At 40.4% G+C, this 18339-nt stretch overlaps 2 protein-coding genes across 2 annotated transcripts in view; one reads left to right on the top strand and one right to left on the bottom strand.

The window, feature by feature from the left end:
- ABTB2 (ankyrin repeat and BTB domain containing 2) overlaps positions 1-10294 on the bottom strand; it is a 191216-nt gene extending 180922 nt beyond the window's left edge. Inside the window, exon 1 of the mRNA XM_070761369.1 lies at positions 8964-10294. Within this exon, the coding sequence (XP_070617470.1) occupies positions 8964-9840 (877 nt within the window). The 5' untranslated portion in view covers positions 9841-10294. The remainder of the gene's footprint in view (positions 1-8963) is intronic.
- Positions 10295-10933: 639 nt separating this feature from the next.
- LOC139172360 (catalase-like) overlaps positions 10934-18339 on the top strand; it is a 67900-nt gene continuing 60494 nt past the window's right edge. Inside the window, exon 1 of the mRNA XM_070761415.1 lies at positions 10934-11096. Within this exon, the coding sequence (XP_070617516.1) occupies positions 11079-11096 (18 nt within the window). The 5' untranslated portion in view covers positions 10934-11078. The remainder of the gene's footprint in view (positions 11097-18339) is intronic.

Genomic DNA, 18339 nt, shown 5'->3' with positions numbered 1-18339 from the left:
AAACATACAGCTTTCCAGAGCTGTCACTGAAGTCATAAATTATATATTAAGAATATAACAAAGCTGTAATGTACTCTTTGCTAAGGATGGAGAGAAGGAAAATAAACACAAGTGGGCACGTAATCAAATAAACCCTTGCATCTTTCCTGAAGTATGATACATGGTGAATATACCACATTCATAGCTCAGATGCATTTATTAAACCATACAATGAATAGATGGAATTGTAAATGAACATTAAAAACTCCCATTACTTTGTTCCAAACTACAATTCAGAATGCTTTTAGGAATATCGACATCTTATGGTTTAAACAAAAGTTAAGATGGGATCACACCAAGCCTTGGTGTGATCAAAGCTCTGTGATGACCATTCAATGTTTTCTTTAAATATAAACAAAGCTGCACTTTAATGGCTAGGTGGCCTATTGGTGTTTGAACATAAATCTTTTTAACATTTATATTTTACAGTGTTTACTAATCTGGGTGAAATGTTAATATATATTGCTAATCCATGTATGCTATGCTAGAGGTTAAATAAACAAATAATATGTAGCACATACAGAGAGAAAAAGGGCAGAACTGAATGTGCTTATGTGGCTGCCAGGTGCACTATTTTAGTCACCCTCTCTAAATACTACTTATCCTTGTGCATTATCCAGTTTTCATCCTTTTTTATAGATGTTACTTCTTAACAATATCACCATCATAAAATAAAAAAGGTACTGATGCTAGAGCTTGATTCCAGTGTAGCCATTATTTTCTAATTAAAATAACTGTTGTTTTCAAGTCTCTTATATTAGTTTTTTAAGCATCTACATCTCTCATATCAAAATACATTCACAAAGTACAAAACACATTGATGTATTATAACACTTTAAAACAATCCACCTTTGCAACTGATAAAACTGTTGTTTTAGTGTAACGGTTTTGTATTATTTGTATTATTGTATTAGTTTTATCAGATGATACCAATTCATTGGTTGATTAAGAGACCAAATTATAAGAACTTAGTTAGGAATCATCATATAACTTTTCATGGGTAAATAATGCTGTCTTTGTTTGTGTGATGTGTATACAGACCTACAAACCTACAAACTTTTCAGTGCAATATTTCCTTAAAAAGCTTCTTAATATATAATGGTACAGATTTTCACAAACACAAAAGCTTTAATTTGAACATTGCTTGCTTTAGTTACTATGCCAAATTAGGCTTTCACAACTCTAGAATATTTTGTAGATTTATGTATTCATCCAATATTGTACATTGAATTTTTTGCCTACGTCTCTATTCAAAACATTCCGAGCTTCTCCCAAAAGATTCCAAAGCATCTTTTTTTCTTATAAATTAGAACAGTGAAATAAACAAGTACACTTTTACCAATTGTTCACAGAGAATTTAAACACAGTCAACCATTTTTTTCCCAACAAAAAGAATATGGAAATGATTAATTAAAACAATATGTGGCATCTTCTGTAGTTTTTACAGGAATTGTGCATCTCTTGTAAGATGTAAATGATTCAGAAATATTCTGCATCTTATACACCCAGCAAGTAGCTGTTAAATAGAACGCCAAGTCCAACATTCCGGAGTCTGGAATGCAGCACTCTTGAAATATTTATGTAACTAGAATGTGCATTATATAGAACATATGGAAACAAATTCTGTTTTGTAGTATTTCTGCATTCAAACAACCAGAAGTAATCTACTAAAGTGATGATCATTAATAATTCTCTTAACTTATCACTCTTTTGCCAAATTAAGTTAAAGATCCAGATTAATACATCCTTATTATATATTTTTATAAAAATACAGTATTATTCTTATGTCCCAAAGATGCTTTTTCAAGAGACAATTTGGACTTTCTGGTTTTTCTTTGAAAATGTTTCCCTTCTCACCCAAGGAGCTTCTTCAGCTCTGACTGGATAGTGGGGGAATGGAAGGATTTACATATCTTTCTTTATAAACCCTCCCATTCCCCTACCACCTAGTCAGATGCTTCTTGGATGAGAAATGAAACATCTTCAAAGAAAAACCAGAAAGTCCAATTGCATCTTGAAAAAAGCATCTATGGGACTACATCACCTGAATGATTGAGAATTTCCACAGATATTCTTATGCTTCTTCCAGCAATGCTTTGCTGATCTTGAGAATAGTGAGCAAAACCATGAGAGATCATCACTAGGAGGTCCCAGGACTATAAACTAGAGTGAGAAAAATATTCCCAGATATCATCAGTTGCAAATGATTTTTTGTTATTGACGAAAATACAATACACACACCTATATATCCATGTCATCAGTAATGGGCTCTTACGGGAATGGTCAGGAACGCAGTTCTGGTAGCAAAATTTGGAGCTCCATCCCAGAACACCCAATTTGCACTGAAAGATGTTGAAACAAAATGCATAAGTCACGGCCATAGTGTGGTAGTAAAAATTTTGGTAGCCCATCACTGCATGTCATACTTAGTAATCAAGCACAACTGGTGTTTCTAAAGTATTCACAACATAGCAAAGAATGCAACAAGTATTTGTCGTATATTCTCATGTTTGGACTTACTGATTTCATTAATTCATTTCATTTTGTTTAGATTAAGGACAATTGATAAAGAAGTAAGTGTATGGTTCTGAGCATGCATCTTAACACCTAAATTTATTCTTCTAAAAAAAGCCCTCATTGAGGGTTTGAATTAAATTTGAGAATCTAAAATTTGAGATGTTAGATTCTCACATTTTGTTTTAGGAAGTTCACCCAAAGCTAGATACCAAATGCTATTGAATATTGTAAGTGACATTCATAATTTTCTGACAACGTATTCCTTTTGGACAAGATAAATCAGCATTACTATTCATGGGACATAAGAAAGAATGACTGATGACCACCTTGTGAAATCATACCTACATTGAATCATGGCTAAAGAAACTTTAGGATATCAACATAAACCTCACCAAGGCTAATAAATGCAGTTTCTCTCCTGGCAACTTTTTGGCCTTCTTTTGGCCTTTAAAGTAAGGAGTAAAGCTGCATCAACAGCCAGGATTTATTTTAAGATATTTACTGGATAGACTTTAGAGAAGCAAAAGGCTTATATCAATTATTGAAGATTTCCCCAGTGTTTCTAAGCAGTGACAATTAGTGCAAAGTATACAGCTTAGAAAAATGATGAGCCAACACTTTCATTTTTTTCATCCAAAGAATAGATATCTCTATATCCAAAAGCCGTTTATATTTTCTAAGATAATAACTGAGTATTTTGCCACTTACACATAATTTATATTTTGCAATCGGGAACCATGCAAAAATTATTCCTTTTACAAACAACAAACTATTTTTAAAAAAATCTATAGTAGCTTTTATTGAAAAGTGTCACCATTAAAAAAATATGTCAGGGCCAAATTTCATTTTGTGTAAAGTGCTATTTTCTAGTATTGTTGGTTTAAAGCAAGGGCCTCGGGGACCACTAAATTCATAATTTTAAACCCCGTGGACCACTAATGAGAATTTTTTAAAAAGATAAACATTTAAATATGTTAAAGGGTTAAATAAGGTTCAGGAGGGAAGTGTTTTTAATAGGAAAGTGAACACAAGAACAAGGGGACACAATCTGAAGTTAGTTGGGGGAAAGATCAAAAGCAATGTGAGAAAATATTATTTCACTGAAAGAGTAGTAGATCCTTGGAACAAACTTCCAGCAGACGTGGTTGGTAAATCCACAGTAACTGAATTTAAACATGCCTGGGATAAACATATATCCATCCTAAGATAAAACACAGGAAATAGTATAAGGGCAGACTAGATGGACCATGAGGTCTTTTTCTGCCATCAGTCTTCTATGTTTCTATAAATAGCATTTAGTGCAATATAAAAATTGCAAAGAAACCACCAAAATTTTCTTGTGGACCACCAGTGTTCCATGGACCAACCCGTTGGTGACCACTGGTCTAAAGAATCTCCTTAGATCAGAATATTTTTCTGGCTAATGTTATCACCTAAAATCCAGAATATTTCTCTTCAGAAGACCTGGAACTAATAAAAGAGGCAACAGATCACTTCTAAAATTTTTTTTTGAACTAATCACTTAGGTTTCAGAGACCTTTTCTTCTGAGATAAGCTATCAGCAGAATAATTATCACACACTTGTAGATATAGATAGCAGATTATAAAATCTGGGTTGGATGAAATGACGATCTAAGAAACATCTGCGTCTTTAATCTTCAAACTGAAAGTGCAGAATTTGTATATCTTGAAACAAATCTTATTTCTGCTATGAGAAATTGAATCTACTTAACCATCCAGTATTGTTGCTACCTTATCTCTGAAAGAACAAACTAATTTCTACTGAAAAACCAAGCTCCATTTCTTCCAATTAAAGTAACACTTGCTCAGTTTCATTTTGCAAAGTTCAAGTAATCAAGTGCACCCCATGGACTCCATGTCTTGCATTCCATGTTCCATGTTAACACAATAAATACATTCCTAAAAGTAAATTGAATGCACATGTGGTCACAGGAAATCAGAATTTATATATAAATAAATATATTTGATAGAACGAGCTAAAAAAGCGTATACCTTTGTGAAATGAAACCCATCCTTTGCATGACAAATCAAAGCTTTGTATCCAATTCATGATTGTAACACAGTTACTTCACATTTTGAATCCTTATAAACATTTATTTCCATATCTTCTTAACTTTTCATCTGTCCATTCAGTTTGTTCATTTAAAAAAGAAATATTTTTTCTTTGGCTATTTTTTAAAACCAGCATCTTGATTAGAAAGACACTTCTGATTAGTAGTGGGTTGCTCCGGGTTGGCCCTGGTTCTAAGAACTGTTAGTGCCAGCTGCAGGAGCCCCCCCCCCCACCTGGGATGCTTCTGCGCATGTGCAGAAGCATCACACACACAAAACCGGTAGTAAAGGGTTTAGAACTCACTACTGCTTCAGATACTTTGAGCTCTGCACCTACAGCAATATGTTGCAATGAGATACAGTACTTCTGTTTATTCTGTTTATTATTATTGATACTTCTGTTTATTCACTGCTTTTATTCCTTATAAAGTAGACTGTAAAAAGGGGGGTAATAAAAAAGTTTGTGTAGGTAATAAAAATATTAAAAATTATACATTTCCAATAGATAGTAAGTTTAATTTTGAAACCTGGCTGGCATAAACTGACCTTGGGGGAAAAAAACCTACGACTTAGGGAGTTTTCAATTCAGGATCAATCATTTGCAGAGAATGAGGGTGAAAATATTGCATTCCATCCAGCCTGAAATGTAATAAAAGCAGATGAAAGCAAAAGTTCTCAACTGTTGTGACCATTTTGTTGTGACAAAATGAATTTGTACAACCCCCAATAAGATTAATGATTTGATTGTGGATAGGATTGGACAAAAATAACCCACTTCTTAATTTAGTTAGTTCAGAGTCCTTCGGACTAACTAACCAACTAGCCGCTCCGAGTCTACGGAGAGGGGTGGCATACAAATCTAATAAATTATTATTAACTAACTAACTAACTAATTAACTAATCTTTCTGCATTAAATAAATTGATGATAAAAATATGCAACTTTATAAAATAAAGCTATTTCACTGGAGATAAAACAAAAAGTAACTTTTAAAAACATTTTTTTTAAATGGGAAGGCTTACTTTTACATAATTCTTAACATCTGCTTTTGCTTTTGAATAGAGTCAGAATGAAAAATTAGCTTCTCCTAAACTGTTGCAACTTGCAAAATATGGGCAAGGGTTGCTTTCGGAATTCTCTTTCCATACACAGCCCCAGTGAGATGGTAACCACAGCCCATCTTCTCTTTCCCAGACCAGTCTTTTCCCTCCTTCCAGCAGCCTTTCCAGCTTTGCCTTCCATTGCAATTCCCTCTGCATAGGGAGCATCAAATCACATGATAATAGCTTTGCTGTTCAAGCTTAATTTATCAGAGGTAGATTGTCAAATCCAGGACTGTCACTCCTAATTTCGAAACATACAGCTTAAGAACAAGAAGTGAAACAAATTACTAAAGTTCATTTATTTATTCAATTTGTATGCTGCCCATCTCCCAAGGGACTCTGGTTGATGGGGGTGGAGGAGCCAAAAGATCAAATCTTTCAATAATATTTAGCAGCTATTCAAAACCGCAATAACAGAAACTCAACTAGAATGTGTACTGCAGATAAAACATGGTCAAATTATGTGCATCACTGTTCAGCATGGCTAAAAATGGCATTAAGAAATCTGTTAGACAAAAAAGAATATTTCCTAGCTAAACAAGAATTTTTAAAAAGGGATGCAACCTTGTTTGAAATAAAGACAGAAAGGCAGAAGGCATCTGGTTGTCACTGTGAGACTAGCAGACTCTTGTCAGATCCAAGAAGATTCTTCAGTTCCTTTGGTAGTGAAGGGCAGAAGCTGATCTGGGCTAAATTCAGTCTGTAAGCACTATTATTTTGTGAATGGGAATGTTCAACAGGCTGAGTTTTTTCTCACAGCCAATATATGCTGCCATATGCTGATGACAACACAGCCTTTAAATGGGAAGATCCTTAGTCATTTCCTGCTTTAAGGGTACTTATCAACTTGTGTAGTCAAAACAAAACTGTAATTAACACATCAGCAGCACCCTTAGTGAAACTGATGCAGTACAACACTAGTGACACCAAGGTGAAACCAGACAGTACTCTGTTTGACTTTCATATTTTTCCTTACTATTTCCAGGAACATTTCTTTAATATTATCGTTACACTCCCAGGAACTTAGATAGAATGTAAAATAGGGATGGGTGAGAGAGTTGAAAGACTGGCTGTGAGTCACCTAATAGATATGATACAGTGAGTTCCATAAGGTTCAGCCAGCTACACCTTATCCACCAGCTGCATTATAGCTAGTAGCAATATACAACCAATCAGAACCTTCTAAAGTGGGTGGATCTAATAAATGCAATGACATAAAGAAATAAATATTGACGAGGACCGAGGTAAAGACACTCCGAAAAGTGCTATTATATTCTGAGCAGGGTTGAGAGGAATCCCCATCTCCAAAATGATATATCTAGGTTTTATCCAGCTAAGATTACTTATGTTAAGTTTTAGTACATAGGCAATGTAAATGAGATGGCAATCTATGCCTGTCCTGAACCACTACGGATTGTAGGTTGAGTATTCAGTAAAAAAAAAAAAAAGAAGGAAAAATAGTGTTGTCACTGTTTGAAAAGAATTGTGTAGCTATGAGAATCTTCAGAGTCAGGAAGTGGTGAGAGATTAAAGAAGACACAACTGTATCAGAACCTTTAAACCAGCTTTCAAAGATAATAGAAGATGCTGTCCAATTGCTGTAATGAAGTAAGAAACATCTGCCTATCATCTGGCTTCTGTAAGTGGAAATGAAAAGGAAACTTGTTCAGAAAAATCTTAAGAAAGCAAGATCTTCCTAAATCAAAAGAATGAATTAGCCTTGACTGGCTTAAGCCCCACTATTTGTTTAACTGGGCTTTCCCATGAGTAAGTTTGACTGAAGCAAAGCCTTTGGCATGCTGGTGAAAAATGCATGATCCATCTTGGCTTTAAAAGGGAGAGCAATTAGTAAGAAGTGTGAAGAATACAAAAAAAAAATCACTTTGCAGCTTGCTTTTAGAATAAGCCAATCTTTGCTTCTGTAATATCATTCTCATTATTTCAATCATATTCATGATGTACTAGTAGTCCTCAACTTACAACCATTCATTTAGTGACTGTTCAAAGTAACAACAGCTCTGAAAAGAACTGACGAACAACTGGTTCTGGCACCCATGATTATCAAAGCACCACTGTAATGAGATCAAAAGTTAGGAGATTGGCAACTGTTATGTATTTATGATGATTGCAGAATTCTGTGGTCACCAGAAAGGCATTTGTGACCTTCCCACCTGTCTTCCAACAAGCAAATTCAATTGGATTAATAACCATGTACAGTAATTCACTTTAAACTACAGTGATTTATTTAACAACATTGGCAATAAAAAACATAAAATTGGGTGGCCACTCACTTAACAACTGCCTCACTTAGCAACAGACTATTCTTAATTGTGGTCATAGGCCAAGGACTACCGGTGTAATGAACAACATTAATTAATTAAACACACTGATTCTACATAGCACTTACTTTCCTTAGTTGACCTGGTTTTATTTTATTTTCATTCTCCATTAATTAGCACATCTCATTTCATTTTGGGGATTCTGGCCATCAAATGCAAAGCATATACTGTACTAACTACATGGATTAATTTCAAAGACTTAAACATTCTACCGGTATATAGTACAGTTTGGATGTCACCATAGTTTGAATGGTTCATCAGACTGCAGTTCTGGCTAAATTCATCACAACTACTTCCCAAACCTCTAAAGAAAATACTACTAAACCTTTAAGTGCATTCATACAGAATATTGCAATTTCACTGAAAGTAATACATTTAACCTTCAAATCATTACTTTTATGGGGTCATTGATGCTTTCTGAACTTGGTTGTTTACTTGCAGGCACTTCATTACCCAACTAGCAGGTACTTCATTACCCAACATCATCAGTGCTGGACCACCCAGTTCAACTCTGAGCTACCAATATTCTCTTCTGTTGAGAGTTGGTTACTTTTTAAACTCAACTCAAAGCAGATCAACTCAGAAAAATATTATTTTGCTTCCCCCCCTCCAGTTGTTAACACTTGCGTCTTTTGCACATCTACACTGTTTTAGCATAGCGCATAGTCCACCAAGAAGTGCAGTTCCTCTGAAACCTATGCCACCAAGAAACTTCCCCAAGTAGGATGCTAAATCTGCAGCAAATTCCTATTAATTCCTATTCTCATAATAACTTCGAGCCAGATGTTTAAATCACTGGGGAAAAAGCCCAGGAGAAAAATCGAAGTGTTTGGAGCTCCAGAAGAATCCATTTCTCACAAAAGGGCAAAAAAAAAAGGGGGGGGGGCACATACCGTTGGCGTTCTTCCCGCAGATGAGATGCTCGTAGGGCTGCAGGACGCCCCAGAGCTCGGCGTCGTTGTTGATCACCGCCTCGAGGACTTCGGGGGTGACCTCGCTCCCCGCCCGGTCGCCGTCCGGGTTTTGGCTGGCCAGCACGCGGCCCTTGATCTCCTCCACCAGGTTCTCCATGCAAGCGGCCAGGGCGATGGCGGCGTACTCATGGATGCGGACCGAGATGCGGGTGTCGACCATCCACCTGAAGAAGCGGCCGACGGAGAAGGTGAGGCCACAGCGGGCCGACTTGCCTTTCCTCAAGCCGTCGCCGGCGCTCATGCTGTAGAGCGAGAGAGCCTTGACGGTGGCCAGGACGCAACTCTCGGCCAGGGACCAACTCTGGATCAGCTTGATGGCGCTCTGGATCTCGAAGCGGGTGCACTTGGCGTGCATCACGCTCAGGCGCTGCGCCTCCCGGGAGATCCGGACCAGCGGCCTCCGGAGGAGCATGGAGAGCCTCCGGGCGGCTTCTGGGCTGAAGCCTCCTCCTCCTCCTCCGTCGGAGGTGCCCTTCTTCCTCAGGATCTCCTCGGCGTCTTCCTCGCTCCACGGGAACTCCTCGAGGTCAGGCAGCTTGGCGCATTTGGCGAAGAGGTCGGCCACTTCGGGATCCTCCGGCAGGACGGGGTTGACGGTATCCCAGCTGTTGTGGCGGCTGTTCATGGAGCCCGAGTAGTACCACCAGTTGGCCCGCGCTTGCGACGAGGCCAAGGCTTGGCTGTTGGACTTGCAGGACGAGAGGCTGAGGGAGCGGCAGGAGTCCCCTGCTCCATAGCCGGAGTCCAAGGTGAGGTCTTCCAGGGTCTTCAAAGGCGAGCTGTATAGCCCGGCCATTGGGGGGCGAGGGAGAAAAAGTCCTCCTCTGAGGCAACTGGCGCCGCGCGGGTTTATACGTTCAGGGGATGCGAGTCCGGTCGGGGCTGGAGCTCCCGCGGTGCCGTCAGGGTTTCACGCGGGCCAGCTGTCTCCATTCCACGGGCCGAGTGAGATCATTGCTGCTTCTTCTTTTTTTTGGATGGAAAACCTTGGGAGATGCGGAGGGTCCAGCAGGGCTCTGAGGAGGCAAACGAGCCCGCCGCCTAATTGGAGCGGGGGAGAGTCCTCAAAGGCGACCTAGAACCAATTTCCTGAAGGGGAGGGAAAGGAAAAGGAGACCTCAAGGCAAACCCAAAACGGTGGCGGCGGCTGCGGCTGCCTGCCGGTGTTTCCGTCCTCCGCGCGCCCCCCCTCCCTCCCCGAGAGACACTTCGCAAGAAGCTTTTGCGCGAACTTCTCTCGCTTTCTTCTGGCTCGCCCGCTCGGAGGCGACATGCAGATGAGCCAAAGGGATGCCCGCCAATCAGGAGCGCCGGGGGCGCGGCCATTCCCTCCAAAAGCGAGCTTGTTGGAAACTCTACCGTACATCCTTCAGGGCGGGCTGGATGGGCGGGACCAAGAAGGCGGGGGCGGGGCCTTCGCAAGAAGCTTTTGCGCGAACTTCTCTCGCTTTCTTTTGGCTCGCCCGCTCGGAGGCGACATGCAAATGACCCGACGGGATGCCCGCCAATCAGGAGCGCCGGGGGCGGGGCCATTCTGTCCAAAAGCGAGTTTATTGGAAACCCTACGGCAGTGTTTCCCAAGCTTGGTAACTTGAAGACATCTGGACTTCAACTCCCAGAATTCCCCAGCCAGCAAATGCTGGGAAATCCTTGGATTTGAAGTCAAGACAATTTCAAGTCGCCAAGATTGGGAAACACTGCCCTACGGTACATCCTTCAGATGAGAGGGATGAGGAAGGTGGGGGCGGGGGCCTTCGCAAGAAGCTTTACGCGAGCTTCTCTTCGCTTTCTTCTGGTTCCCCCGAACGGAGGCGATATGCAAATGACCCGACGGGATGCCCGCCAATCAGGAACGCTTCAACTCTACGTACATCCTTCGGGGCGGAGCCAGGATGGCGGGGCGGGGCCGGGCAGGCTGAAAACAAGTCGGAAGGCGCGAGAGGGAGGGGCGGTCTTGGCCGAGTGGAGGTGACAGAAGAAAGGAGCCATTGCGAAGGATTTTGGAGGGGGGGAAAAAAAACGCGTGTGTGCAACATGAGCCAAGAAGGAAAGGTAACCGCGCCGTGGGAGGCTTGACATTTCCTAGGTCCGATCTCTGGCCTTTTTTTTGCAGAGGCACGTTTAACTTTCCCGCCCGTGAGTGACTGCAAATGAACGAGACTTGCTTCTCAGGAAGGGGGCTGCAGATGGCATCCACTGGCTTGTGCAAACTTTTAATGGGGATTTAAAAAGCAGCAAAAAGGGGTTGTCTGTGTGTGTTTTATAAAGGTCCAACAAATCTTATACAGTATTGCGTTTTTGGAACATCTTCCATTATAAAAGTCTGTTCTGCTTAAAATGCACATTTTGAATGGAAATTATTAATGCGTTTCTCAAAACGGTTTCGAAACACCTTTATCATCTGTTTGCCTTGCCTGAGAACATTCTCACATAATGAAGGTGAAAACCATGGGTAAATGAGATTGGTATGAAAATGTAAAAAAAAAAAAGATGCCTGTTAATATAGATTTTTATAATTGCATTACAGAGGATCCTACAAATTTTTAAGCCTTCAACGATCCTGCAATACCCCCATAGTTTGGAAAAAGTTCATTATAAAGCCCTAGTTTGGGGCAAACAAGGGAAAGAGAAGGATTTTTTTTAAAAAATAAATGTTTCAATATCTTAAGTAAAAGCCTTCGACAATCTTGCAATATTCCCCTGGTTTGGAAAGCCCTAGTTTGGGGGCAAACAAGGGAAAGAGGAGGAAAATAAATGTTTCAATATCTTAAGTTATTTGCCATAAAATAAGGTATGGGAACTTAGCATCTGACAGATTTAGTCAAACTATTGTTCCCAGAAACTTGGACTTGGTGTTCTTACAGTTTTGTTCCAAAGTGACACCAGGCGAAATTTAGCAGGTTCTGACAGGGTTTGGAGAACCAGTAGCAGAAATTTTGAGTAGTTTGGGGAACTGGCAAGTGCCACCTCTGGCTGGCCCCAGAGTGGGGTGGCAATGGAGATTTTGTAGTATCCTTACCCTGCACGCCACCAAGCCACCGAACCGGTATCCCACCAATCACACAGAACCGGTGGGAAAAATTTCGCCCTGCTTTGCAGTAAGATTTTTCTTATGAAATCACCATTTTCTGATCACATATTTTATGGAAGGGCCTAGAAATATATTATTAACTTTAACCCGGACTGTGGGGGCAATAGGCTGGCTCTGTTAAAAAAGTGCTATCGCTAACATGTTGTAAGCCGCCCTGAGTCTAAGGAGAAGGGTGGCATAAAAATTAAATAAATAAAATAAATAAATAAATTTGCCACTCATTTCATTTCAAAAGGACTCTGATGATGTGATAAATAGGAAAACATAATTATTATTTATTTCCCAAACAACAAAAGATCTGGCAGTGGGAGAGACAGAACAGTGCAATAGTTTCGCTTTCCAGATGTAGATGGGAAAATGTAGAATTCAGTATGTTATCCCAGTCTATTTTGAATTGTGTGCTGGTTGTAGAGCTAGTTTTGTACATTTTCTTGTCTTCCAAGTCTTTTCTAGAAAGACCCAATAAACATAGTAATGCTTATAGTCCTGTTAGACTTCTCTGCAGTCCTCTAACAGACATTCTTTTGACCTTTAATTTGCAAAAATATAATTAATTACAGTACAATAGGAATATTGTGCTCATTTAAATTAAAGCAGAAAAATTTATAGCTTGTCCTCTTCTCCTTTTGAAGAAATAACATTGGGAAGAAATAAAATAATCTCAGGGAGAGGATTTGAGTATGCTAGGTAAGTTGCATTCAAAGGTTTTTTGTCTGGTTGTGAAACTGCTAAAATAAGGAGATAGAGGTAAGAAATTGTCTTTGATAAAGTTAGTGGAAACTTTTATAGCCTTTTGTGAAATTCACCAGCACAAACCAATATTTCCAGTTCTAGCAAATAAAGCTGCAGTTGCATTGACTTATCTACAGATATATTTAAATAAATATGTGTATGTCTAGACTTAATGGTTTAACCAAAAAAACAGGGATTAATTAATGTTCAGACTCATATGTGCTACACTATGGCTAATTTTGTTCCAATCAGGCAAAACTGCAAGCTAAAGGGAAACCACCCACAGTGTATGAATTCAGCCTACACTGAGTCCCTGAGTTTTGAATATTTTTTTCAAAAATGTCTTTTTAAGGTGGACTGGTCATTAAAAATTTCATTTCCCACTTGAAATAGAATAATAAGAGTTAGCAGTAGAGCCAAAGAACACTTCATTATTTTATGAGGTTTAAATAATTATTTTGAGGACTTAACAGGGTTGTATTGAATTTACAAGCTACACTGCTAAAAAGAAAATGATTTCATCTCCCATCAGATTGCACAAACTTTTACAAGTGAAGGCTTGCAGGTTAAAAGCCTTCCAGTTGAATCCATTAAGTAGGTGTGTCTAGGCATATGCAGGCATATTTGAGTAGCAGCACTAGTCAAATCAACTGCAGGTTTATTTGTTACTACAGAGGTTTGTCTGTCTAAGCAGTAGCACAGCCTTTACTTTTTCACATACATTTTTCAATTTCTATTCTTACTTCCATTAGTTGGACTTTTGGTCTTCTCCCAGATCTTTTTATTGCTTAAGTTCAGAGTTCAGCCAAGATTGACTAGGTGTTGCAGGAGATGGTGAGTTCTAGTCCCACATTAGGCACAGAGTCAGCTGTGGAAACCTAAGGCGGTTGTTGAACTAGTCCAGGCAACTACTGGAAGTCAACAAGGTGTTGATGGTGATCCCTCCCCTCCTTTTAAGTCTATCTAGTTAAGATAGCATGTTGAAATCTCACAGAGACCTTTGTATGGGAGTATGTACATTTTTGAACTTGAATGGTGAACTAGATATGAAATAAAAATATCTGGTCTCTTTGAGTCTTTCTGTATGTTAGGCTATTTGAAAAGAAAGCATGGGCCCTCTCTGTAGGTACAACTGTAAACTTGCAGCAATCATTTATGTAACAGTGCCACCTTATGGTAAGACTTATGGAAACACTGAACTACTGGATAGATCTTCAGATCTTATAAAATAAGCCGTACTACTGCTGACATTGTAGATCAGCTTTTCAGCTTTATTTTATTTTTTAAAAAGTCTGGATTTTGAGAATACAGTGGTACCTCTACTTAAGAACTTAATTCGTTCCATGACCAGGTTCTTAAGTAGAAACATTTTTTCCCATAGGAATCAATGTAAAAGCAAACAATGTGTGCAAACCCATTAGGGAAGAAATAAAAACTCGGAATTTGGGTGGGAGGAGGAGGAGGAAGGAGGGGAAGAGGACAGTTGCTCGCGAAGGAAGAAGGTGAGATGAGGGGAATCAAAAAAATCCAAAACTTTAAGGCTTAAATTAAAAAAAAGAGGGATTCTGAGGTGGCAAGGAGGAGCACTGGCCTCCCATACACCTGGCACGAGGCTGCCTCCCATACAATGTGCCAGAGAGAGAAACCCAGGGGTAATGGCAGGAAGCTGACCAGGCCTTCATGTCGCTCTCAAATTTCCTGGGAAATTTTTCAGGGCTCAGGTTCTTTAGTAGAAATTGGTTTTTAAGAAGAGACAAAAAAATCTTGAACACCTGGTTCTTATCTAGAAAAGTTCTTAAGTAGAGGTGTTCTTAGGTAGATTGTATTCCTAAAACTAATTTATTTACTTATTTCAATACATGCAGCCCATTCTTGATAGTCTGCTAAGAGATGTCTTAAATTATAATTAGATAGAGTTGGTTTATTAATACCTAGATTAGATATTTGGTCCCTCAAAATCAATTAGTCAGTGAAATAGTCAAAGTCTTGTTTAGATAATGAAATTTTTTCTCATGTTTGAAGATGCAAAAGAATCTTCAATGTACAGTGTACTTACAAACTTAATTCGTTCCGTGACCAGGTTGTTAGGTAGAAAGGTTTGTAAGAAGAAGCAATTTTTACCGTAGGAATCAATGTAAAAGCAAATAATGTGTGTGATTGGATAAACCACAGGGAGGGTGGAGGCCCTGTTTCCGCCCAGGAGATTCCTAGAGAGGCCCCACGGAGGCTTCTCCCCAGTGTTCCCTCTAATTTTTTGGGGGGGAGGTGGAAAAGTATAGTGTCTGAGCGGCAATCTCTTCGGGACTGGGCGGCACAGAAATAATAAATAAATAAACAAACAAACAAACAAATAAAAAACCCACCCTGTTTTGCCTCAGAGAATTTCAAAATAAAATACTGTACTGTGTGTCTATAACAGTGAGCTCATAATATTGCAACTCTATCAATATCAAAATGCCACTTAAATAGTTGAGCTAGTTTCAAACTAGATTTTGATTTTCTTTCTCTCTTCCTTACTCCCATTCTTTTTCTTTCTCTTTTCCTTCCTCTCTTTTTTCTATCTGTTTCTCTCTCTTCCTCTCTTCTTCTCTCTCTCCTTCCCTCTCACTCTTTCCCTCGGCTTCTGGGCAGGTTTGGAAAACTCTGAGTTGATGATGATTTTTAAGTGAGCGATTGCTCACTGCTCAGCTTAGAGGGAACTATGCTTCTCCCTGCCTTTTCCGATTACAGTTTCAGAGGCTCGAGTTTGTAAGTAGAAAATGGTTCTTGAGAAGAGGCAAAAAAATCTTGAACACCCAGTTCTTATCTAGAAAGGTTCATAAGTACAGTAAAGGCGTTCTTAGGTAGAGGTACCACTGTATTATGAAACTGCATTAATTGCCACGGGCTTCTGACTATAACTATAAAGACCTTTTGACCAGACATTCAACCTCTGCAGGACTGCCTGCTTCAGGCAAAACTAACCTGTCCAAGCTCTGTGAATGCAAGATGGATGATCTCTGGCGGGCCCGGGACAGGGGTTCATCCTCTGTCCTGGTGCTCCTTGACCTCTCAGCAGCTTTCGATACCATCGACCATGGTATCCTTCTGCACCGGCTGGAGGGGTTGGGAGTGGGGGGCACTGTTCTTCAGTGGTTCTCCTCCTACCTCTCTGGCCGGTCGCTGTCCGTGTTAGTGGGGGGTCAGAGGTCGACTCCGAGGTCTCTCCCTTGTGGGGTGCCTCAGGGGTCGGTCCTCTCACCCCTGCTATTTAATATCTACATGAAACCGCTGGGTGAGATCATCCGAGGGCATGGGGTGAGGTATCATCAGTACGCTGATGATACCCAGTTTTACATCTCCACCCCATGTCCAGTCAACGAAGCAGCGGAAGTGATGTGCCGGTGTCTGTAGGCTGTTGGGGCCTGGATGGGTGTCAACAGACTCAAACTCAACCCGGATAAGACGGAGTGGCTGTGGGTCCTGCCTCCCAAGGACAATTCCATCTGTCCGTCCATTACCCTGGGGGGGGGAATTATTGACCCCCTCGGAGAGGGTCCGCAACTTGGGCGTCCTCCTCGATCCACAGCTTACATTAGAGAACCATCTTTCAGCTGTGGCGAGGGGGGCGTTTGCCCAGGTTCGCCTGGTGCACCAGTTGCGGCCCTATCTGGACCGGGACTCATTGCTCACAGTCACTCATGCCCTTATCACCTCGAGGTTTGACTACTGTAACGCTCTCTACATGGGGCTACCTTTGAAAAGTGTTCGGAAACTTCAGATCGTGCAGAATGCAGCTGCGAGAGCAGTCATGGGCTTACCTAGGTATGCCCATGTTTCGCCATCACTCCACAGTCTGCATTGGTTGCCGATCAATTTCCGGTCACAATTCAAAGTGTTGGTTATGACCTTTAAAGCCCTTCATGGCATTGGACCAGAATACCTCCGAGACCGCCTCCTGCCGCACGAATCCCAGCGACCGATTAGGTCCCACAGAATGGGCCTTCTCCGGGTCCCGTCAACTAAACAATGTCGGTTGGCGGGCCCCAGGGGAAGAGCCTTCTCTGTGGCGGCCCCAGCTCTCTGGAACCAATTCCCCCCGGAGATTAGAACTGCCCCTACTCTCCCTGCCTTCCGTAAAGTTCTTAAAACCCACCTCTGTCGTCAGGCATGGGGGAACTGAAACATCTCCCCCGGGCATGTACAATTTATGTATGGTATGTTTGTGTGTGTGCTTGTTAGTATATTGGGGTTCTTTTAAAACTTTTTTAAATATTTAAATTTATTTGGATTTGTTACGATTTGTTTATGCCTTGTCGTGAGCCGCCCCGAGTCCGCGGAGAGGGGCGGCATACAAATCTAAATAAAAAATAAATAAATAAAATAAAAGACAAAATTATTACTAATAGCAGTACAGGTGAGTCCATTTTAAACAACTATTCCAATTTAACACAGTTATTACAAACAGATCTTACATCAATTTCCCCCTAAAACATAGAAACCAGCTTTTCTGTTCACAAAATTGCTTTGACTCAGATTGATTGCCTCAGAGCTAAGAAAACCTCGATAATACTTTTCAACAACTGATAAGAAGGCCGTTTAGCTGTATCCTGCTAATGATTTATTCCTGCAGAAAAGGCACCCGCAAACAATTACTCCATAAGAAGAAAAGAGAAGTAACAAAGACCCCCTGGCAACACTTGAGAGCTGCAGATCAGGCTTGGAACCTCTCACAATTTTGGCACCTTATAATATTACAGCTAACAAATCTCCTTACTAGTTCATCATTTATCATTCCAGATGGTGTTTGGAGTTGAGGTACGCTTTCATTCTTTATATGGACAAAGGGAGCCTGGCTCAAAATAATTCAAATTGGAAGCTGATATGCTTCCATTGTGGTTCCCAGCATCAGGCACAGAAATCACACACCTGATTAACCAACTCAAGCAAAGAAAAGCACCAGGGAATGACTCCTAAAATTATTCGCAATAATCCAGAGATCCCAATCTTACCCTCTGTTCTCAGCAATGCTGTCACGTGATGCTGTGCTTTACAAATATATTGCTTAGTGATGGAAATTATGATCCTAATTGACTTTGTAATTTTAGGACTTCTAAATAAAGTATACAAAGTATATAAAGGCTGTGAAAACTGGACCATAAGGAAGGCTGGGCACCGAAGAATTGAAGCCTTTGAACTATGGTGCTGGAGAAGACTCCTGCAAGTCCCTTGGACTGCAGGGTGATCAAACCAGTCAGTCCTAGAGGAGATGAACCCTGACTGCTCTTTAGAAGGCCAAATATTGAAGATGAAATTCAATACTTTGGGCACCTAATGAGAAGGAAGGACTTACTGGAGAAGAGCCTAATGCTGGGAAATATTGAAGGCAAAAGAAGAAAGGGATGTCAGAAAATGAGATGGCTGGATGGAGTCACTGAGCTTAAATGGACTTCAGAGGATGGTAGAGAACAGGAAGGCCTGCAGGAACATTGT

Source organism: Erythrolamprus reginae, chromosome 1 (assembly GCF_031021105.1).
Source record: "Erythrolamprus reginae isolate rEryReg1 chromosome 1, rEryReg1.hap1, whole genome shotgun sequence".
In the NCBI taxonomy this organism is placed as follows: domain Eukaryota; kingdom Metazoa; phylum Chordata; class Lepidosauria; order Squamata; family Dipsadidae; genus Erythrolamprus; species Erythrolamprus reginae.
The sequence above is the reverse complement of the archived record's forward strand: the minus strand, read 5'-3'. Positions and strand labels throughout refer to the sequence as shown.